General features: G+C 45.4%; 1 protein-coding gene across 1 annotated transcript in view; it reads left to right on the top strand.

The window, feature by feature from the left end:
* Nucleotides 1-17,123, top strand: part of UNC45B (unc-45 myosin chaperone B) — a 35,953-nt gene extending 18,830 nt beyond the window's left edge. The window contains exons 6-20 of the mRNA XM_078595841.1: nt 70-237; nt 896-1,064; nt 1,915-2,085; nt 2,779-2,950; nt 3,538-3,838; nt 4,659-4,753; nt 6,163-6,304; nt 6,967-7,107; nt 8,219-8,346; nt 8,882-8,948; nt 10,715-10,828; nt 11,177-11,292; nt 12,349-12,466; nt 13,157-13,312; nt 15,320-17,123. Of these exons, the coding sequence (XP_078451967.1) occupies nt 70-237; nt 896-1,064; nt 1,915-2,085; nt 2,779-2,950; nt 3,538-3,838; nt 4,659-4,753; nt 6,163-6,304; nt 6,967-7,107; nt 8,219-8,346; nt 8,882-8,948; nt 10,715-10,828; nt 11,177-11,292; nt 12,349-12,466; nt 13,157-13,312; nt 15,320-15,580 (2,319 nt within the window). The 3' untranslated portion in view covers nt 15,581-17,123. The remainder of the gene's footprint in view (nt 1-69; nt 238-895; nt 1,065-1,914; nt 2,086-2,778; nt 2,951-3,537; nt 3,839-4,658; nt 4,754-6,162; nt 6,305-6,966; nt 7,108-8,218; nt 8,347-8,881; nt 8,949-10,714; nt 10,829-11,176; nt 11,293-12,348; nt 12,467-13,156; nt 13,313-15,319) is intronic.
* Nucleotides 17,124-23,898: the final 6,775 nt, after the last annotated feature.

Below are 23,898 nucleotides of genomic sequence, written 5' to 3'. Positions count from 1 at the left end.
ACACACTAAGATCCGCGATACCGGATGGCTTGACCGCGAGGCACGCTATGTGCGTTTTTGTTTTTCCAGGCGGCTCACAATCTCATTGTGCTGGCGCGCGAGGAGGCTGGGGCGGAGCGCATCTTCCGCAGTAATGGCGTGGCGCTCCTGCAGCGCCTCATGGAGTCCAAGGATGTCGAGATGCTCCTGGCCGCCATGCGCACCCTCTCGGAGCTGTGCAAGGAGCACCGCGCCCGGGTACGCCGGCACTCCGCCTCGAGCAGCGGGAGCCTTCCGCTTCGTAGAAACAACGCCGTGCTGACTGATGTCTCAAAGTCAAAGCGGTGTTATTTTCCGCTGCGTAGGTTTTCCGTGCTCGTACCGCGCAGCTCTCTGTTTGTGTTTTTGGGGTTGTGCGGTGCGTCCGGCACGATGTCTAACAATGGAGGGGCGGCCAAAGGAAGAGGGGTGCCCAAGCATACGCCTGCCCGCCACGAAGGTGGAGCGATGAGAGGAGCTCATACACAGGAGCTTGATAGCGTTCTACACGCCCATTTCTCAGTTTGGCTATATGACCATCATTTTCTAAATTTCTAAATATGGCTTGCGTACAGTACATATACATTCTCTTTGGTTCTTTCGGTAAAGTCACGTAGGTATAAAATAAATCACGACGTTTCGGGCGCAACACAAGCAGCCGTCATCAGGTGGGAAAGCATGATCTGCTGCTGAGGCAGACTGTTTTAAAAGGTTTGAAATGGGTGTAGCCCAAGGGTCATAAAGAAGTGGGCGGTGCTAGTGATACATTCTTGCTCATGAGACATGTGAATTGACAACACCATGGCAGGTCTATTGTGTTTTAGGCTGCTCTAACAAGGCAACCGTTGTATGCATCCCATCTTCTTTTGTCATGTAGGCCACAGCCATTATGTACCAAGTGGGGCTGGACAAGCTGTGTGGCCTCATGGCACAGAACCACGAAGAGATATCCTTGGCAAGCTGTAACATCCTGCAGACCATCTACACGTCGCTCACCGGCAAGGACAAATCCGAACACATCAAGAGGGAAGAGGCCGTCGTCAAAGGTGGGTTCTGAGGCACTCCCGTCGTCATCATAATCAGAATAAAATTCCTGTATACGAATAAAACAGCTACACTGAGATTGCATGAAGAAAAGTAGTGCAATACACGTTAGAAAAGTCACGGAAAGGAGGCCACGTTTATCGCCAAAATAATTCACGCGATCTGGAATCTTACACTTAACGAAATCAATGACACCACTTATTCAATGCATTGGCCTAAGACCTCAAACTAAACCTGAATCAAAAGGATTCCAGTGCTCGGGGGGCACCGTTTATGGAGCGTACAAACATCATCATGTGTGTGCTACCGTGGAGCTACGAGGTGATCGGTAAATTAGCAGTATAGCTAGTAGTTTGCTCACCTATCTGCTTGGATTCTGTAGTGGTAATTATTCAAGTTAAACAAATCTGGTCACGTATAGAAGTGCCCGTAACTTTTGCTTTAAAATACATGGAAAGAAGTGCATGTTATAATCCAAAGAATGCGTTCTATGTATTTTCTACAGTATATGCAAATATTATGTTTATTTTTCCTACGTTATTGTCATTTTATAACCAAATTTTTTTTCAGTGGCCAAATATGTATGCAGGTCAGATTGAGTGGTAATAGTTGGCCTTTAATTGAAAGGTTGGAAGTTGATATCGCAGTCGATGGCCAACTCAGCCTGTCATGAAATTAGCTATGGAGAGACTGTCCCATGTCTCGAGAATGTGAAATATTTTTCTGCTCATGGACCCAACAGAGATAGGCACTGCTCCAACACTCATTTTAGCAGAAGACACTTCGACTTGCCTGTTTGTGTTACATCAAAGATGAGGAGAACCCAGGGTTAACATTTGTTGTGTTTTACAGACGTTTCAAAGGACCTTCGGCGGATGCTGCTGAAGCTGTTGGACATGCTCATCGACAAGAAGGTGTCAATCCATGGGCGGGACAACTGTCTCAACCTGCTGATCAAGAACGTGCCCTGCAAGACGTTGTACGACCGAGACAACTCCAAAACCATCTTCCTCACCAGCTACGGTGCGTCTGCCACTGCTCATCTCTCCACATTACCCACCACAGAGCAACAGGAATGAAGACAGAAACGTGTCACGACCTCAGCAAAGTAAATTGCAACCGTGCAGAACGAGTAGCGTAAGAAAGGTTAAGTAGTAAATATACAAATAAATAAAATAAATTAGATTTTATGGGAAGGCAAGTCTGAATAGGCGTCTTACTACAGCTCAGTGCACAGCTTAACAATAAACTGTGCTTGAGTGTCTATCCATGAGTTTAAGTAAAAGCCGGCATGGGTGGTTGAAGACCCATGTTCTAGACACAGCCAGGTAGCTTCGGGGGATAATGGATGTGTCAGGGCAGTGAGCCAGCGCAATGAAATTGAGGGTTTGACCCTTTTACGGTCAATATACTCCAGAAATAATACTCTCATGTAAATGGCAGTGAGGGTATTGCATTTACAGTATTTACTTTTGATAGTATAACCGTCCTTGGGTGCAAAGAGGCTGTAAGTGGGGTTTTGTGTGAATTTTTGATTCACAATTGAAAGATTGCTAGTCTAGATAATATTTAGAGTCAAGTCGCGGTGAACATCACGCTGTATGACGCGAAAAACACATCGGAGATTTTGCCAGTGCTGTTCTCAGAGCCACCGACAAAGAACACGGCATTTGAGCGTGGAGACCCGTTGACTTTCAATTGACTTTGCCGCCGCAGGGCTGCCTCAGATCCTGACAGTGGCCGGCGCCATTCCGGAGCTTCCCGATGCTCTACCGGTGACGGACGAGACTCGCTTGAGCGCCTCCGTGCTGCTCCACAAGCTGTACGACGACCTCCGCAACGACACTGAGCGCGAGGTCTACGACAAGCTGTGCGACAACTTCGTCACGTGAGTGGCGCACTGGCGCATGGTTCATCCACATACTGGTACCTGCACAATGCATCTCATTGTGGAAAACGCCAAGGACTGCACGCCACAAAACGTGTAGTTGCACATTGCTAACGCGATCAGCGTTTCTGTGAGGCTCAACCACCACAGATGGTGAGCTGCCCCTCCCATTCCCCTCTCGGCCACACCTACTTTTACATAGCCACGCCCACTCAACCACGAGCCTCGTCCCTCGTCCATACAGTGGGGCAGCCTCCTTGCAACATTGGCCCCGTTTACTGCTCATAGGCCCCGCCTACTCCTCTGCCAACCTCGCCCACTACTGATGTAGCTCTACCCTTTGCCCGTATGAGAATCAAGCATCAATTGAACAAAAAAATTGGACAAAATCATGACCTCTGCAAATGCTTCGGGACACTGGTAGATCCTTTCTGATACCAGTCCCAGCCAAACTTTTAGTCGCTCTAACATCACAAAATGATTGTGTGCACTGCCACAGACTGTAAGTCCTCTCAGCTCTGCAGGGAATTCATCCGGCATTTATTTGCATCACTAATACACGATCGTCCCACAATTTTTTTCTGCAGTGGAAGCTTTAGCGGGGAGGACATGACAAAGAACCTGCATGCCATCCAGACCATCTCAGGACTGCTGGCGGGGCCCTACGATGTGGGAAACCGCGTGCTGGGCCAGAAGGGCGTCCTGGAGACGATCATCTCTCTGGCTGGCTCAGAGTCTGAGCTCGAGCAGCTGGTTGCCACTGAAGCCTTAGTGCTGGCATCTGCCAAGACCAGCCGTGCCACCTTCATCACCACCAATGGCATCACTCTGCTCAAGGATATCTACAAGCGTGCACGGAACGACAAGATCAAGATACGCGCGCTTGTTGTGAGTCGCCTTGCAGGAAGCAACTGTAGTCTCCGCCACACAGCTGATCAGATATAAGACCCATTATATAGTCAGCCAAATGTTGCTGGGGTCACCATGTTATCTGCAAGAGCCTGCTGGCTGGGCTGGAGTTGGAAGTTGTGTCTAATGTTGCAAAGAGCAACTGAAGTGTGAGACTGTTTTCTCGAATCTGCTTCTTTGCCTCCATTTCAGAGATAATTGCTTAGGAAAGATAGGGTAGCACGTGGTGTCTTTGTATAATGTCCACATATTTACCTTTGCTATATTTAGTCTGTTGAAGCTTCAAGTGTAGATCATGTTTAGTTAAGTTAAGTAATGGCCCACCAATATCGTAAAGGTTACAATCCACTCTGTAGATGAAAAAAAACTCAACACATTCATCAATAATACTGCCTTAAAAGGAATATATATACAGTATATATCAGGAAACAATTCAGGCAATGGCCTTTTAGGGCACATTATGAATGAATATGTTGAGTTTAATTGTGATTTGTGCACCACTGCCAATGCAGCATCACCAAATAATTTGTTTAAGCCACTATACAGGATCAGTTGGTTGTCCGGTTCATTTTGCAACATACATTCTCTTTACAAATACATTGCAGTGATAGATGCTTGTCAAGGGTCCGTGTTATTAACACATTGATCTTGAGGAAATAGTGTAAGAGCTGTGTTGGCATACGTCGTTCAGTCTCAGCGTGCAGAGTTCCTGTACATTTGCAGCTCGAGATCGATGTTGACATTTTAAAAGTGTTGACGTTGAAATGTTACTGAGCGCGGCTGCGCATCTCCCCGACAGGGCCTCTGCAAGCTGGGCTCGGCGGGAGGGACTGATTACAGCATGCGGCAGTTTGCCGAGGGCTCGACCGAGAAGCTGGCGAAGCAGTGCAGGAAGTACGAACGCAGCACACTCCCGCACTGCACAGGCGCACATGGCATTCGCTTGCACTGCAATAGACACATGGCTTCGTGCCACCAAAATACAACACTCAAAGAGGTTTCCCACTCGCCATTGAGGCCAGTCAAGATTTTTCTGTGTTTAAACAAATTTGACTCGAATGCACTGATCCTGTATGCGCATTGGGCATTGGAGGCAATGTTACCCATTTGTTAGTCTATTTATTCTACATACGCTTATATTATAAATACCAGACCATTCACCAGCAGGTACACACACAGTGCCACATCGCCCTCAGCTCTTTGATCATATATAACACGTCATCTCTGTAAAATCGCATCAGATACAATATTTGTAAAATGTCATTTTTTTCTGTGTGGTTTCTTTCTGTTGATTTCGTTCGTTAAGAACTTTTACCTTGTTTAATTGTGTAAACTCAGCATTACGAAGCTTTGGAGTACAGTTTGTTTCCCAATATGATAGCCAAATACACATTTATTCTGTATTAATGCAAATTGTTAGTTATAGATGAGGGCAGATGATTTTGTTTTGTTGCGAGCAAACTTCTGCATTAATTCAGTCTGCTTAATGTTTTACTCATATATGCATTCATAGAACGTGCGTGCGCATGTTTAAAAGTATTTTATTTCTAAGTTGAAAATTGCACAAAAATGCACACCTATGCAAATGATTTCAAAGTAATGTTAAGCATCCCTACATAAGTCGCATGAACGTAGCTCGCTTTGCAAACAGGATATATACATTGATGGGCTCTTTGCCTTATAAAAACATGAAAATAAATGTTTAAAGAAAACAAATTGCAGGGAAGGGAAGAGTGGTGGCACAGTGGTTTGCACACTGTGCTATGAACCCGACCGACAACCAGAGTTCCGGCTTAGTAGCGAGTGATATATAGACTGCTCCTGGTCACCCTTTCCCGCAAACAACCTGCTCTAGCTGACCGGCATGGTGAAGTATGTGTTCTGATTTTGTGCATGATTTAAGTATGCGTACAAATACAATTGTGCACGACCAGTTGCATCCGTGTGTGTACTCGTTTTCTACTTAATATGCGTGATCGCACGTGAAACTTAACGGCAGACTGATGCCCTTGGCAGCCGAGTACTACGTAGGCCTTGTGCCGCACAGGGATAGCTGCCATTGGTCTGTGGACGGGTCCCCATGGCTAGACCGCAGCAGGGCATTGGAATGGTCGAGATGCGAGATGTGACGCAAAGCGCTGCTTTGGGTTGCCGAGGCATTTATGCAAAGCGCCGCCGTGCATCCAAATGCTTACTTGCATGCACACACGCATACGTGTGTACATATTCAGCTATGCGTGCAGACACGTGTGCCTGAGTTTGTATCTGTGTCCATGTATGTCCGTGTGTGTGTGTGATGGCAGGTGGTTGTGTTGCCCGACGATAGACAACCGCACAAAGCGCTGGGCAGTGGAAGGCCTCGCCTATCTCACTCTGGACGCAGATGTCAAGGATGACTTTGTGGAGGATGAGGCGGCATTGAAAGCCATGTTTGATCTAGCTCGGGTATGTGTCGCATTGATTTTACCGTTGCCATTCCTTACCTGGAACTAGTTGGTGAGTACTGTGAAGGCAGACCACTGCATACGATGGTGCAATCTAGTGGCATCAGTGCCATGAATGTGTTGAATAAGCTTGACTTGTAACAGCTAAGTATGGTCAAACGGGCATGGTAAGATGATAAGAAACATACACGTTTTCAACTAATGTTGATGCCCATTTTCATGACATGCCATTGCAACCTACTTTACACAAGGGCAACATGTCTTGGCGCACCCCCCTTTGGAACTAAAATATTTATCAAGTGGAAATTTGTTTATTTAATTTATAATCCCATATATGTTTTTAGGAATTTACCACCTTCATGAAAACAATTTAGTGCTCACATTGTATACTCACATCGATATTGACAAAACATTTTAACTTATAGACATTAAATCTACCTATGTATATAGACGACTGATAATCAGCACCATTAATTTACTTTTTTTCTCGTAAGAATCGTATTCCAGTGTATTTATACGTGCATTGCAGACTATTGTCTTGCATTTCAGCAGAGACTCTCACCTGAATATTCGTGTGATATTATCGTGATCTTCTAGATTGGTCATCTCCCTTACACACCATCTCACTCTCTGGTCCCTGTCTGCAATGTTGACCTTGCGCAGGCTGGAGACAAGACAATCATGTACTCCGTATCTTCCGCGCTGGTCAACTGCACCAACAGCTACAACACAAAGGAACGGGTTCCGGAGCTGGTGCAGCTCGCCAAATACACCAAGCAGCACATCCCCGAGGATCACCCGAAGGTGCAAACGCGGGCAACCGCCCAGCCACGTGCAGTGACAATCACAACTATCATTCACCATCGAGGGTGATGTCACCACTGTGCCTCTGCCAGGCTGGGTGCCCTCTAAGGCTATGTGGAATAGCAAAAAAATATTGTCATTTCTAGGTTACAGGGACATACGCGGATGTCGTGAGGTGTGTATGTATGCACGTTGAATTTATTTCGCACTCGCACCTCCGTGCCAATCGGAGGTGTAGGGGGAAGGACAACAAATTAAACACAAGAAGCGAGGAGAGGATTAGGGCGACTGGAGCAGGGAGAGAGAGAGCAGAGAGGAGTAGCGTGGCCGGTCGTTGTGGCAACTGCACTCAACACGACACCTATTTGGTGTTTTGGTTGCCTGATGCTGTTCTTAACCATCGTGAGAATATCTTCACCGCCTCAAGTTATTGGATGTCTGTCGCCACAAGTTGCTGACGAGCCTCCTCTACTGAAGCCGTGTTGTAACTTGTGCAGCGGTCAGCGGCCTGCCCACTATCTGCAGGTGCAGCACTCAGTTTATCTCTTGGGCATGCAGTGTCTAGGCATGTTATTACTCAGCCAGCACAGCTCATCTGCCTGAGGAGCTCACATGATACATTTTGGAAGTATCTTCAATGCAACCAGTGCAAAGGACGGAGGATAGACTGAATAATCTGAACATCTTGAAGCCAGTGGATACTTCCTTGTCGGAGGGTATATGTCTCATCATGATGTCAATTTACCATACCATGGAATTTATTTCACCTTATGCTGTGATATCGTTTTTTGAGAAAAAAAATTCTGAAACGCGTTTTGGGATTTTTCCATATGAATCATGAAAATAGCGACCATGTCGGTTGTTCATTTATATATATTTTCCACCCTTCAAATGAAGCCAAATGCATCAAATTTCGCATAGACAAACCCGTTGTCTGACACGCACACACACCCGCGCGCGTGTGTGTGTGTGTACTTTTAGTCGGGAGGGGAAACTCGTTTGTTTGCCCCCTCCAGCTGGTGCGGAGGTGGGAGGGTGGAAGCCCCCATTGTTGTTCTGCTGGGGCGCGATTGATGACGGCGGGGGTGGGGCATTCCCCGTGTGCTTCTAGGACCATAAGGACTTTGTGGCTAAGCGTGTTAAGCGGCTGCTCAAGGCGGGCGTGGTGTCGGCGCTCGTAGTCATGATCAAGAGCGACAGCGCCATCCTCACGGACACCACCAAGGAGCAGTTCGCCAGGTCAGAGACCCGGTGCCACGCGTGAGAGTCATCACGATAACGGTGTGCCCGTGGTGAAATGGCTAACACACTGGATTCGCAATCCAGACGTCGCTTGTTGGATTCCATCTACCCTGAGCAGCAGGTGAAACAATGGGCAGGTTTTCTTGAACCCCTCCCCACATTCCCTCACCCCCACCCTGCTTAGCTTCTCAGATCAGGCAAGGTCAGGCACATTCAGGTCCTTTAGCCATCTCGAGAGTTTTCTCCAAGTACTCCAGTTTGTTCCCACAGAATACTTCGGAAATTAATACCCATACTTGCTAAGCTATTGGGAGACCCAGAGAGGCTTTTACGTGTGAGTAGACACAGCGTATTTTGATGTTGCTAATGTGCTCACGGCACCACAGATCTCACACGTACAATTACCTGCAAACTGGCTAAACGGGATCATCCGTGCAACAAATTAACTTAACTTAAGCTTGTGTATCATTACATTATTTTAAAAAAATCACTTGTCTCAGAGCTCTCCCTTGTGGAACGTTTGTGCACACAGAGTCTTCCTTGCACTGGCTGAAGACCCACATGACCGAGGCATTATTATTTCCCATGGAGGAGGCAAGGTGAGTGCCATCTCGACTGTAGCCACAAAAAAACAGTGAAATCTCTCTCTGATCCCACTCACATCTACAATCACATCCAAACTCACCCCATATTCTTAATCTTTTCCCTTCATCTTTTCCCTTCATCTTTTCCCTTCATCTATGTATGTATTTTGAACTTCTTTTGCGCTGTACATCACCAACCTTGCTAATCGGAGGTGCGGGAAAAGGACAACAACAAAAACACAAAATCAGTTCTAAAGAAATGCGTTTTCAATTTAGATGTAAAAGTGCATAGCTCCAGTGGCTTCCTAATATTGGAAGGAAGAGCGTTCCTGACGGCCGTAGATTTGCAGCCTGATCTAACGAAACAAAATCAAGTCACTGCATTTGAACAATTGACTGTAGTTAACCACTGGTCTAACTCATGCGTGCACTTGGATATTAGGAGGCAGAGTTCACATGGTTCGTGTCTTTGAAAATTGGGAAGCGCGTATTCTTCTTGCTGCCCTCACGCTCTTGAGTCCCGTGGTTGTGGAGGAAGCTTTACCAAACATTCACCAGGTTAGCTCTGTTTCCTGTCTGTCTGCTGCCCCTCAATAGTGAGAGAGTATTACAGTACAGGGACTCCTCCTACCTTTTCATTCGTTTTTTTGTTATATAAAAATAGCGTCTGAAAATGTTATTGACAAAAAAAAATCACTAATGTTGCTCTTTTGATGTATTTTTTTGTTCAAGGGAACATTTTTCGAATCGTTGACACGTAATTGAATAACACGGCCACTGGCGACAGAAAAAAAAGCTCTCAGCAATCGGAAGAGGACTGGCTAAAGAAGGAGTGACAAAAACAGTCGCTTTAATTACCGCCTAAGATTTTAAAGGCCAATTAGTGTGGAGCAGAGGTGCGGTTAAACACAGGTGCATGGGCAGTTTAAGCTGCTGCGGGGGCTGCATTGTCAGCTTCGTATGAACGCAGATCAAGCGCGGTGGACCACTGGCATCATCAATAACACTGCCTTTGGAAAGAAACAATAACGATAGCAGTGGTAGGCCAAGTAAGCGCCATTGCCTGACAGAGTGGGCTATCTGTCTTTCCAGTTTAATAACAGAGCCCTTCAGTAATACGCCGTAAACACATTCTGCTGCAATACAGTGCCCATTTTGACCATTCTCAAATGACCATTCTCAAATCACCAATGGGTGAAGACCTCCCCAAGGCTAGGTGGTGGGTCGTGGGTTTTTTAAAAATCATACTTCAAGCTATTGAGTGCAGATTGGGAGCGCAGGACTGGATCAGATATCACTCGCCTCTGACGTTAGCCGTGGCCTGAAATATAATTTAGGTCGTCTTGTTAATCGTGTCTTTACCACGACTGCCTGTGAAGAGCGTTTGTCTCTACACGTCGAGCACTGTTTACCTCTGAACAAGGAGTATTTATTTTAACAACCCCAATCGGATGAGCTCAGTCAACTGCCAACAGGATTTTAACTCAAAGACCCATCAGCTCACTAGTTGAGTCTTCTGCTGCAGTGCCACTTTTCTCATAAACAATTATTGTGATAATAAAGGTTACATTTGGTCTGCATAAGAGGCAAAGCAATTATTCAAGTCAATGGATGTCACCCCTGGTTTTCAGTAAAACACTAAAGAAATGGCCACAGCTGTTGCATTGGAAGTTATGACAACGACCAGGATACATGGAGGCCTCGTGTTCATCGCTGACAATGCAATGCCCTGTCCTGCAGTTATGCCTCACGCCGGCGATTGTGCGTGACGTGTGCGCCAGGGTCTAATCCCACTGGCCTTGGAAGGCACAAAGGAGGGGAAGATCAAGGCGGCACACGCTCTGGCAAAGCTCACCATCAATGCCAATCCCCGCATCGTGTTCCACGGAGAGACGGTACGTGTGGTGGGCGTTGGCGACACTGTGGTTTGATCTTCTGCCTGTTTGAGCAAGAGGGAATATATACACTGTACAGCATTACGATCATAGCTCTCCGAATGTGTTTCAGGGTTGTACCACGTGTTGTTCGGCACAATGTCCAACGTTTCGCTCGATTTGCTGGGAGCCTCTTTATACTCTACATAGCACAAACACGAACACCTACACAATAGTAGCGTAACACTCTTCTTAAAGGGGGTATCCGGAGACAGTCTCTTAAACCAAGACATTTAAATCCATTCATCTCCATTCAAACAACACAATGCACGTACTTTTCTACGAATAACGGACTTGTGCTTTGGATAGATTTACGAGGTGGTGAGGCCGCTGGTGAGTCTGCTCAACTCGGAGCTCGATGGCCTGCCCAACTACGAGGGGCTCATGGCTCTCACCAACCTGGCCGGAGACAACGAGAAGCTCCGGTGAGCATTTCACCGCCTACTGTGCCCCACGTGCTCCATCGTGCTCATCCATAAACGCCAACGAGCTGCGCTTTGCATGCAGCCGTTTGGAGATCAGATCCAAAACCCACGAACAAAAAACTCACAAATCCTGGTCATGGGTCATTACAACATTCATCGCTTTGTCGGAAGTCACCAGTGCAGCCAACATAGATGTGCAACTGCGCCATTGCTCATTTGAGAAGGAGGACACTGACAAATTGAGAAATGTTACATCTTGTTATAATCATCAGTGGTTTGCACACTGAAACACCGAATTCCACGATCTGAAGATGAACATAGATTTAGATTTTTTTTTGCTCTAGCCATTATACAACGTCAACATTTCTTCCTGATCTGGGGTCAGGAGTTAATATTTCCCTAAGACACGCACCATTGGCTTCCCAGTACCCACAAAGTAGCAGCCATTTCATTAACCCCCACACAGAATTGATCCGTGACTGGATGTTTAAACTCGCGACCTCTTGAGTTGAGCGCTGTGATTATAGCGACACCTAGCGGGGTGTAGTTATTGTTTGCATAAAAACAACATGGCGACAATCAAGGGTACTAACCAGTAGCGTAACGGGCGTGGGGGCAGGGGGTGCCTTGCCCCCCCTGGTAGCAAAAGCTACGAGTTGGGGCCCCCTTGACAACCACCATGAGATGTTTTCAACAGTTTAGTATTGGAAGTAATGCGGTTGTTTTAACCGTAAAGAAACATAATGTAACGTTATGCAACGTCATTTGCTTTGAATGACAGTAACTTGAATAAAAGAATATTGGAAATAGAACTCCATTTCTGGGATATTTATTTCATTATATAGGCGTCACTTATATAGCAGAGAGGTAATATGGAGCTGTAGTCGCTGCATTTTACAAATACGGAGCGCCCCTACAGTGTTAAATGTTCGAGACCGTGAACGTAACGAAGAATCAAATATTGGGGCCCCACATGACCGATTGCCGCACCCCCTGACCCAACAATGTTAGTCACTACGCCACTGGGACTAACCGTTGGACATTTTTGTCGCGCAGGCAAAAGATCATCAAAGAAAAGGCCATGCCCGAAATAGAGAACTACATGTTTGAAGAACACGAGCAGATCCGCCTCGCAGCTACGCAGTGCATGTGCAACATGGTGATCAGCAAGGAGGTGAGCACGCATAGCCCGTGTCTGAGTGGGTGCCGGAGTTGTCACTTGTCCTGGTTTTCCCAAGATCGTCCTTCTTTTGAAACGGCTGTCCTGGGCAATCTGCAAGCCTTTCCAGGACAATTAGACATCCTTTTTTTGTCAGCTGTGTTTATAATACACCACTCAAGACGACGATGCATCGTCGTGTGATTCGCCCCTCTTCCAGTAGTTTGATTATTCTTCGCATGATATATGTCCCAGTCGTTTTGTACCTCAGAGGTGGCGATCCTAGTGGGCGGTGGCCAACAAACCACAGGACACATCTGCAGAAAATGGGCAGTGCACTGATGGAGCTTGGTCTGCTGTGGTGTTCATCTGTAGTGCGAGGGCAGTCTGCAGAATCATGCACATGCGTAATGAGCATGGCAGTGCCCCAAAGTCGTTCCTGTGACCACGCATATATGGTCAGCATTTGGATGGTTACACACCATTATTCAAATAAATCAATAAGTGTTGCTATTTAGAATCAAGTGGAAAAGAAGTTAGTCATCACATTTTACAATGCGAGAGGCAACGCGAGTATGCTTACAACAACTCCTTCGTGTAAAATAAACGTACGGATCGCACCACGCGTCGCGTTCCCCTTGTGCGCATCGACCGAGCGTGACCGATCGCCGTGCTCCACGTGCCGTGTGCCGCTTGCCCTTGCAGGTCCAGGAGATGTTCCTGAAGGAGGGCAATGACCGGCTGAAGATGGCCGTGCTGCTGTGCGGCGAGGACGAGGAGCCTCTTCAGATTGCGGCCTCCGGCATGCTGGCTATGCTCACCTCGGCCCACAAGTCTCTGTGCTCCAGGGTCCCCACTGTGGTGAGCTCTGCCACAGTTTGCAGAGACTTCTCTCCTTTTTGGCCTCTACAGTAGGTGTTGGTGGCTGTGTTGAATGGATATTCAAATTGTTCACCTCTACGAGTCATTCTCCTTCCATCCCAAAGTTGACACAACACTATCTTTGGTCTTGTACGGGTGAAGACCAAACGCTGTGGACCACTTAATTAATCAATAACACTGCCAATTGAAAATAAACAAATAACGATCACATCCATCTCTTTAATTATTAGAAATGAGATGGTATCCCACCCCGGGTCCTCTGGTTTTACCCTCCACATTTTGAAACATGCATTGAGATTATTTACATTATTTTTCTGCTATAAATGTCCAAATGATAAGCCACTTTGTTGGCCAGGTTGCTTAATACCTCAGTGGGCTTTGCCTGGTAGGATGGAGATGATTTAGTACTGGTAGGAACCTCCTGGTTACACCAGCCCACAGGGGATTATTGTGTCCGTCGTGCAGGGAGGGGCTAGGTGGGGAGGGTGGGGAGGGGCTGGGTGGGGAGGGGCTGGGTGGGGAGGGTGGGGCTGGGTGGGGAGAGTGGGGCTGGGTGGGGGTTGGGAGGGGTGGGGCTGGGTGGGGAAGGGCTGGTCACCCCGTGGTGCCCTTATAAAACTCAACGTTTAACCTACTCACGCCGGCTTGTGCCCGCCCTCACAGTCGGCCATATTTACGGAATACACCACGCCGCCGTTAACCCTGGCCATTGACCGAGCAACCCAACGTTCCTACCAGCTCCCTCCGTAGGAATGTGTTTTTGTTTGTATGTGTTTTGGTGATTTGTTTACCTTTCTTATACTTTGCACTCATATGATGTTTTTGTATTGTTTGTTGTAATTGTATTACCTGTCCCTACTGGACATCTGTGAAAAAGAGCTTTATAGCTCATCGGATTCCTCCTGCAGTATAAATAAATATTCTGATTCTGATTGGAGAGGTTGTGCACAATACCGACCCCTGCTGAGCAAGGATGTGATTTTGAAATTCAGCATAGACTGGGAATCGCGACTGCGAAATCCTAGTTTAGGGAAGTCCCGGCAAATTATTAATAAGATATTCATAAGATGTATTATAATCGAAGCACTTGGAAAAAGTAAGTTCACCACAAGTACGTGTGATTAATGCAGACATACAAAAGGTTTCTATTTCGTGTCTGAACATCTTAACACCTGTTTTATTGCCAGAAAGGGTAAAACTATATTCTTATTTTTTCATACTTTGATACTGGCAAAAAAGTTCCCATGTTAAAGTAAGCCAAGTTACCAAGTCGGAAAACTTATGGTAATTCTTACACTCATTTCAATAATCTGTTGTAACCCAACATGCGAGTTTCCAACACGATATATAACAGCATTTGCTGGGCCATGAACAACACACGTATCACTGTGGAAGAGTTTTGAGGCATTTTTCAGCGTGAGAGATGAGTTGAGGGAGAATAGGATGTTACCAAAGGCAGGCATTGGAATGAATGGAAAAAAGTCAGAATGAATGGTTAACTCCAAGAACAGACTCTGGATGTTAGTCACGAACTGTGCAACAACTCTGGGATTGAGCAGAAGGAAGCAAGTGATTGTGAGGCACGGTGGCATTACCGGCATTGTCCCTGATGATGATGACGATGTGATCTTGGTCTTGTTGTTTGAGATGGTGTGGTGTGTGGGGAGTGGCAGTGCAGTGGTTAGCGCACTTCACTACGATCCCGGCAACCCGGGTTTGATCCCCACAGCCAACACCAGTGACGATTATCTGAACCGGTCCTGGGCCTCCCCTAGGTCGACTCAGCCTCAATTGAGTACCTGGTGCGGTATTTAAACATCGCTACTTGGGAGAAAAAGGCGGCCGGGCATGGTGCTGGCCACCCACCCCCTTGTGTGCCACAGTGTCGGTCTTAATATGTGCTCGCTAACAGCACTTGCCCCAGCGGTATGTTAAGGCTACACGGGGGATTTTTGTCTTTGGTGTGGTGTGTGGCCGGCAATGCAGACGACACAGTGGCTGGAGATCCTGCAGCGCTTGCTGCTGCACAAGAACGGCGACGTGCAGCACCGTGGTATGGTGATCGCGCTCAACCTCATGCTGGCAGAGCGTGACATCGCCCAGAAGCTGATGGAGTGCGAAGTGCTGGAGATCCTCATCGTGCTCTCCAAAGACGAGCGGCCCGAGCGGATGAAGATCACGGAGGCCGCGCGAGCCTGCCTCACCGCAGCGATGGACTATGGCCTCATCAAGCCGTTCTCCCATTGATACCTCCCACCACACGGCACGACACAACGCGACGGCAACAGGAGAGAGGGAGGGCGGCACCGTGCAAGAGCACGATATACAGCGGCGCAGACTCCGTGCGCCACAGTGCGGCATAGCATATTGTCCACAAAGCATCGTCTAGTAGCGGAGCATAACACAACACGACGGCATAACGGTTGCAGAATGCAGCACGGTGTACAGCATTCACAACACCGCACCTCCGAATAGCACGGTTGGCTACGCATGGTGCGAAAGAAGTTCAACGTACATACAACACACAACTGCAAAGCACGACGAGATGATTTCAAGCTACACAGCAGAGCCAAGTGAGTGAGACAGCGATGGGGGTTAACGAGCGCCTCTGATTTGTTATTTGCATACAGGTCTAAACACCGAGCAATTCCCTGTATTGATGACACGGGAGACATGGATATATTTTCAGCAAAATGTGGACGGGTAAAGGAACATTTGCTCACACGTTAATCAGGCCCATAGTTTGTCTGTACCAATTAGATTATTATTTGTCCACTGCACCCATGGGCGGGGGATGTATTATTTTTATTATTATCAGTAATATATTATAAGTGAACATTAATAATTATCATAAATATTATTACAAAATAGGCCATGGCGCACCGTGGCAAAGTCCCGTTACCCTGCCCCTGCATGGCGGGCTGTGTTTGCAGGCCGAGTGAGCACTCTGACTATTCGTCTTTAGCTCCACCGGATTCCCATTTTGTATACGAGTGCGTGTGTATACAGTAGTACGTTCAATCGTGTGCTGTTGAATTTAAATGTTCACCCGGCAAACAGGAGGCATTGTGTAGTGGGGTTTTTTTTGTGTTTCTAGAATTTCTGCTGGTCGTGGTGATCCGTGTTGATGAAGTGTTTTGATATTTCACAGCTACTACCTTCCACATCAATTAAGTATTTTGTACACTTATTTAAATGCTAACTGGTTACCTGCAGTTAAAACACGCTCTCATCAGCCATGATCTGCTGGACTGATATGGACGTGGAGTAGTGGCGATTCTTGATCACGGCTAACATCAGTGGCGAGTGATATCCGAACCAGTCCTGGGCCCCCCTTCACAAACCCACACTGACCAGCGTGGTAAAGTATGGTCCAACAACCCTTGCAACTGGCACGGCGTGGGGAGGCCTTCATTGGAAGTGGATTGGCTGTGGGTTATATTTTTTTACTGAAATGCTACGTGCGACTGTGGACATTTCAAACTGATATATGGACTACAGATGCTCAGAGACCACGTGTCTAACACAGTGAAGTGTTGCTCTTTTGGCTGCGTTGTGACGCTCTCGTGTCACGTGGTTTTACCGGTAGATACACACGTGCTGAAATTTCACGTACCCGGGTTTTAATACAAGGAGTGCTCATCAAATATAATAAAACAATTCGAGTGAACAACAACAGCTTGTAAAGCTTATTAAGCGTGGTGCACAAAAACATTTATTTAAAACATAACATTTGCTGGATTTTTTTTTATCTAAAGCACAATAAATACAGTACAGATAATTTCATCAACACCAAACCCATCATACCTTTGTTCAACAGCCACACACCACATTGGGCAAACATCAAACATGAGGAGACCCCTTGTACACAAATTATGAATACAGCCACAGAAAGGCACCATCTACTTACAAAAGCCGCTTAACAAACATTGACGAAAAGTCTTTGTGTGAAATATATGCAACAAACCCAATGTAATGGTGTGATATGTAAAACAAATACTTTTAGTTACAGCCACGCAACTCGGACACGGCAGATTTTTACATAAATCAAAAGAAAACAAAACGGATACCATCTTACGAGTATGAACGAAGGGAACTGCGGGAGTGCATCTGCCAATGAGTGTTGATGTACACCATGTGAATTCAAAACGTGTAAACCAGGGAACATGAAGCTAACTGCAGCATTCAAGCAATACGTGTAAGCTTAGTAAACATGTTCAAATTTGTTTGGTTGTAAAATGTGATACGTTTTTGTAAATATTTAAATTTAAGGCACGATGCACTGAATACGCCAACCAATTATCAATGGCAGGGCTTAATTTCTCATGGCTGGGGAGGAAATACGGGAAAATATTCCAGAGCCCTACCCTGAACAGCGCCAGATTACATGAAGCCCTGATCAATGTAACGCTCTTTGTCGGCCGTGTTATTCACTGCAAGCAGTAAATTGAATCACTAGAGGCGTCAACGAAAAATCGGTGACCACTGCTGATTGAAGCCCCTAACTGCATCCAGTACATTCTTATACAAAGGGCATGTCACACGTACTCGTGACGCACGCTGTTTCCATCGTCCAACCACGAGTCAGCCACGCTGCTACAGCACTAGCTTCAAGCTCCTACAGTTCCCAATACAACTGTATATGGGCAGTCATGCATTATGATTCTAAATGCCGAGTTCATATTTTTAAAATCATGATGAGGCAGAATGTGCATGACAATCATGAACACTGCTTCTCAGTTTTAGGCACTTCAGCCTGGGGGCAAATTAAAAACAACTCGTGGGATTGATTTTAAACGAGTTACATTTTTATGAAAAATAAGAGGTTTTACCCTTTCTTGTAATTAAATAGGTGTTAAGATGTTAAAACAACAAATAGATACATTTTGCAAGGGATCAAGTCTGCATGAACCACACACACTTGTGGTAATACATGTAAACAAACACGCTCTGATAATACATGCATTGTCTTGTAAACTTGATTCCTTACAAAAGGTTTCTATTTCGTGGTTTAACATTGCAACACCTATTTTACTGCCAGAAAGGGTAAAACCTATTCTGATTTTTGATATTTTGATACTGGCAAAACATTTCCCGTTGATAGTATTTTTTTTACCAGAAGGAAATAAGTGATGGTGAGACAGATGTGGTGGCATCAAAGACTCCTTGAACTTGAGCTCAGTTTGGAAATTCCTCGTGTTACATGTGGACAAACAGAACTGTACCAGCGAGATGACTGCGTGAAGATTCCAAGTGGAAACCACGGTAAGTTGTAATCACGAGCAGCGTGACATGGAAAAGAGTAAGCCACGTGCGCCTGTATCACGGACCCAGATTATAAAAATTACCCGCAAATTGGGAAATCACATCGGAACATTGTCCCCTAGTGACAGAAAATAAGCATTTGTGAAACATAGTTCTTTTGTGAAAGCCTCGTACTATAAGAATGGTACGAATACCAAATGCACGAAGCAATGATTCATAGCTATCACTGGGATGACTCAAATGAGAGTGGCAGGAGTGGATGGAGGCTGCTGCACACATCATCACAACGCTCATCCAGAAGTACCCCAAATATCACCAACCTCAGTCATCCCTTAAGATCACCAAACTGAGCCACCCTGGCAAAAGCCAAAGCAGCAGCAAATTAGTTTTAATTTAAGTACTTTACGCTCACAATGAGAGACACTTTATTTATTTTTGCAATAAATAATTGAGTTTAAAATAATGTTTTTTTACTTAAGCTGCAAATACATTTGAAGATACTGCGGTTGGCGGGCTTAGATAGTCATTTGGAACATTTGAAACGACACATTTTTAAATTGCCAGTCAATTTATTAACCCGTCCCCTCAAAAACACAGCTCATATTTTGGTTGCAATAGTGTATTCAACTCGGCACACCGCTTTGAAAAAAAGATCGAATGCGAAGCAATACATAACAGCAAAGGCGTGTATGATGGAATGTGATTGTGGATCTCTTAAAAGAGCACAACAACAGCCGCCATTCGCCACGAAGTAGTGGTGATGTCACCACGGGCCTCGTACCAGGCTAGGTGCATTTTGAGGCCACGTCAAGTGTCGAAGGCTCGCTGGCCAGAGGTCACGGGACAAACCCAGGTGCCGTGGGTTGACTGACGGAGATGACTGGCAGATGCACCACAACTGTGCCAAGAGCACAGTACACAGTACATGTATACACACGCACATGAACACATATCCACCGCATATTGTGACGACACTATACAGATATTGTATAATGGTGGCCAGTGGTAAATGTGTGTAAACTATCTTTGAACAGTACGCAGCTCAAATACAAAACAAATCACAGTATTAATGGCAGTGATGAAATCAACGATTCTCGCAGAATACCAACACGGAGAGAATGAGTCGGACGACAGCGATTGGGCGGTGAACAGCAAATAGAGCAACACGTGAGAACAATGTTCAACTCTGTGCTCAACAAATGTCGTCCAAAATCACATGCATTGACCTTTTTTAGCGAGTGTAGATATGACATCTTATTTGGCACCATAATCATAAGCAATGATGAATGAGAGCTATTTACAGTGTGTCCGGGATGAATCGGTGCAATCGCTCACCACGCATGCCTCCCAGGCCAGCCCCCCCGTGTGGTTTATGCTTTGGTCGCATTCATATTTGATGGTGATGCAGTACCCGCATTTATTGTGCGATTGGCACCACGGTGCAGGAATGTAAATATGAATTTTCCATCGATGCAAGAGAGGCCCTGTTCAGACAGGACGATGCAAATGGTGACTTTAATATTCAATGGAGCCTAATGGGTTCATGTACATTTTATGGAAAAGTGTGAACTTGTCACCGATGTCGGCTGTGCTGATGAGGAACTGGCCCATTCTACGAATTTCTGAGGAATTTAAGTTTTCGTTATTTGATGTCAGAAATTCTACCGAGTAATACTACTGTAACTAACGGGTCTCTTTTTGAAGAGGGACATACTCAAGTGTATTTGACTATAGTTATGTCGCTTTTGTTTTTTTTCTTTTTCGAAACTGTTGCAATGATAAGTACAGTTGACAATGTTCCTTCAGAGAATTGGTGGACAATCCACTAAGCGCCGCATCTCGATGGACTCCGTCATCCACCACAAATCACGACCAACAATTACCTGGATTTAACCCTATAATAATATACCATTAACATAAGGAACCAGCGCCGCCTATTCGTAGTCATATTTTTTACGTGTGAAGTCGTATTTGGGGATTTTTATTTATCAGCTACAATTTGTGTTATCCCCACCTCCGATTAGCACGGTTGGCTACGTACGGTGCGAAATAAGTTCAACATACATACATACTGAGAATTGTTGTTATATCAGTGTTCTGATTTGTCCCCGAGATCCACAAAGAATATGTTGCTATCAACTAGTGGATTGCGATCCACGTATTGGCCACTGCTGCGTTAGACCGGCATGGTTATGAAATGCACGGCTTTCAGAATTGTATGCACGTTTGGCTGATCGTACAGCCCCTGAGTTGCACAATGATATTGTGAATATTCATGCATTGTGGATACAGTAGCGTCGGGCCCCTCTGCCCCTAGAATAGCGTTTTAATGATTGCCGTCATATACTGTAAAAGCTTTGTATAAGCAGAGTTCTCATACAAGCAATGTATCGTTATATTACACTGGTGGTGGGGGGGGGATGCAGGGGAATGCAAAGATGAACTTCTGATACAAGCACACTTTGTATATAAGCACACGTGGCCTTCCAAGGAATGTGCATATACCCAGTGTCTACTGCGTTGTATTGCTTTAACGCAACCACTCCAAATACCGAACCTAAACTTGAGCTCGATTTTTGATAGAATGTCAGCTGTGAAACACCTACCAATAGTTTTAGGGCAAATGTGGTCAATTTAAGAGCTGTTAATTTGTGTCTTACTAATGCATGCAGCTGGCGATGGCTACTCTGAAAGTCTCATAGTGGGAATGGCCCAGTTGCCATCCAGGTAGGGTTGCCACCTCTCTGGGTTTGACCTGGATAGGTGGCAGTCCAAGAATTGACAGTCCAGGAATTGTCATCTTTGTTCTGGTGGCAGGAATTGATTTGTACCGGGATTTGGTACCGATATTGTGCACCGTAGGCTGACTGAGAAATAAGTCCAGGGTTCGGTGGAAAAGGTGGCAATCATACATACAGGCGAGTCTTGTTAAAATCATCAGTGACTCGAAAATATGAGCGACTGCAGTTGGAGTGGTACTGCAAAGAAAGGAGGTGTTACATCAGCAACGTAACTGTAATTGTTTAAGACAAGCGTGCTTACTCCAGGAGTGTGAGTACCATCAGTGGTTCTGTGGAAAGTGATGTCAAAACCAATATTTCATATGCATATATTGCAGTGTCAAAAATCCCACAGAATGTGCCAGAGCTTGAATAGCTTTGCACATTATAAATATAAAAGTACTTCAGCAAACGGCTCCTGATAGTTTTCGATTGTAGGTCATGAAGTAGGTCATGAAGTCCAAAAAACAAGTTTAAAAAGTAAATAAGTGTTTCAAACATACTGAACTGTAAGATCGCCGATAAAGAGTGATACATCTCATTAGAAAAGGCCAAGGCCTCACAGATGATGTACTACTATGGTATGTTCAGCCAAACTCTTAGAAAACCAGTAAACTGTGCAAGTGTACTAATCACTGGTTACAATTACACATTGCAATGAATTATGCGTGCATATTTATATAAACCTTTAATGTGTACTAAAAGGACCAAAAGTATATATGCAATACCATAAATATTATAACTGTAAATGGTCCACTCTAAAATAGACATCCCACGCTAGCTCCCTACAAGTTTGCTGCGAGGTGAGCCGGTGGAGAGCATAATGTACACAATATAACATGGTTTATGAAAGTATTTACTATTTCCATCTCAATAACAAAAGTACACATTACCATGTAATGTGCTTGTCAACCAAATGGAGCGATATCTGTTAGTCTCCTATTTCACAGACACGTTAAACAAGAATACGAACATCGCAAAGGATGGTATCCAGAAATATGGCTGCAGTCAGTGTACCCAAGAGAGTCCCCCTTTTAAGGAGCCGATCGCCATTGGCGATGGTGGGTTGATAGCGAGGCCCCATCCAAAATCAGACTCAAGGAGCACGTGGCTGGACTACCGTAATAGGTCACCCTGTGCCCTTCGTTGTGTCAGGCAGCCACGTGCTCAGCGAGAGTGATAACTTCGCGTTCTCTCATTTGTGGATATTTAATTTTCCAAGTACACAATTTACATTTACGTATTTAAAATCATGTTTATGTATTAAATTACACATTTTTACCCACCACCTTTGGCAATTGCCCTCCTCATCGCACGTCAAGAGCAGCTGTTCCATGAGCTACCAAATGTTCTGCCTGAGGTTGTTTGGATGTAGGGATGGCTACTCGGACTTCTGTGTGAGGCCATCACGCGATACCAGCATGCGATGCTCAGAGATGTTACAAGTAGAGGTTGTATGCCACTGGAGTTCCTTCATCCAGCAAATCATATCACGAGATATGTCTCAACACAGTAATGCATTGATTTGCTATGCTATGCAAATGTATATCCGAACTGGACATTGTAAGACAGAAGTAGACATTACAGTCTCACAACATCGCGATTGGCGTTATAGTTAAGAGAGATTTACTCACAATGAGAATGTTGCAAGTTGAAATCCTACTTCGCGATGAACTCAAACCATCATCCCTTCAGGGTCAACAAAAAAGTACGTCGTACAGCTTTGAGAGAAGTCAACAGTGGGAATCCAATGTATACAAAAAATTGTCCCAAACGATGACAATGTTGAATTTATACCAAAGGCTCGGAGCCACCAGTGATGAATGCCATCGCACTGTTCATTAAAGCAGGACGACACTTTGGCCCCAAATCATACAAATGTTTAGACTCTTGTCATTCCACCTCATTGTGATGTCACGGTCAGCCCGATTGGCCAGCTCGGCCCGTCGTCAGCAGGGCGAGCCAGCTACGCGGCACTCCCACGGCAGGCGGCCGGGTCTGGTACGAATGGCGCGTGACGCCCCTTCCACCCTGCGGATTGTAGCCAAAAACTCGACGTGCATTGTTTGAGGAATTGCTCTTCTAGCATATTCCATCATTTGGCTCCATTCCAGAAGTAGTGCGAAACCAATCTGTACATGAATCGGGGGGAGGGAGCTTTTTTCTTAACTGAACGCTGTAGAAAAGTTGAGTGAAATTCATACCGTGTCAACCCATACGGTTTAACCGTATTGTTGTCCAGGGAAATTACATTTTCAGGTCCATACGGTGTACAGCCAATTTAAATAGGGCAATAACAAAAATCTATGTGTTTGTGTTTCTCCCTTGTGATGGGACTTTGTAGGATTAAAGTAGACACATAAGATTTGAATTGGTCTGTAATAAGGTAGGCACTGATAAGGGGTTGGCAGGTATGGAATTGTGACACTTTGCAAACAATAAAAAGAGGAACCAGTAGCTGTGTAGAAAATCACAGGGACAGCATGAATTAACGAAGAGCAATATAAGTCAGTGTGGGAT

The sequence above is a fragment of the Lampetra planeri genome, chromosome 7, assembly GCF_965212315.1.
Source record: "Lampetra planeri chromosome 7, kcLamPlan1.2.h2, whole genome shotgun sequence".
NCBI lineage: Eukaryota > Metazoa > Chordata > Hyperoartia > Petromyzontiformes > Petromyzontidae > Lampetra > Lampetra planeri.
The sequence above is the reverse complement of the archived record's forward strand: the minus strand, read 5'-3'. Positions and strand labels throughout refer to the sequence as shown.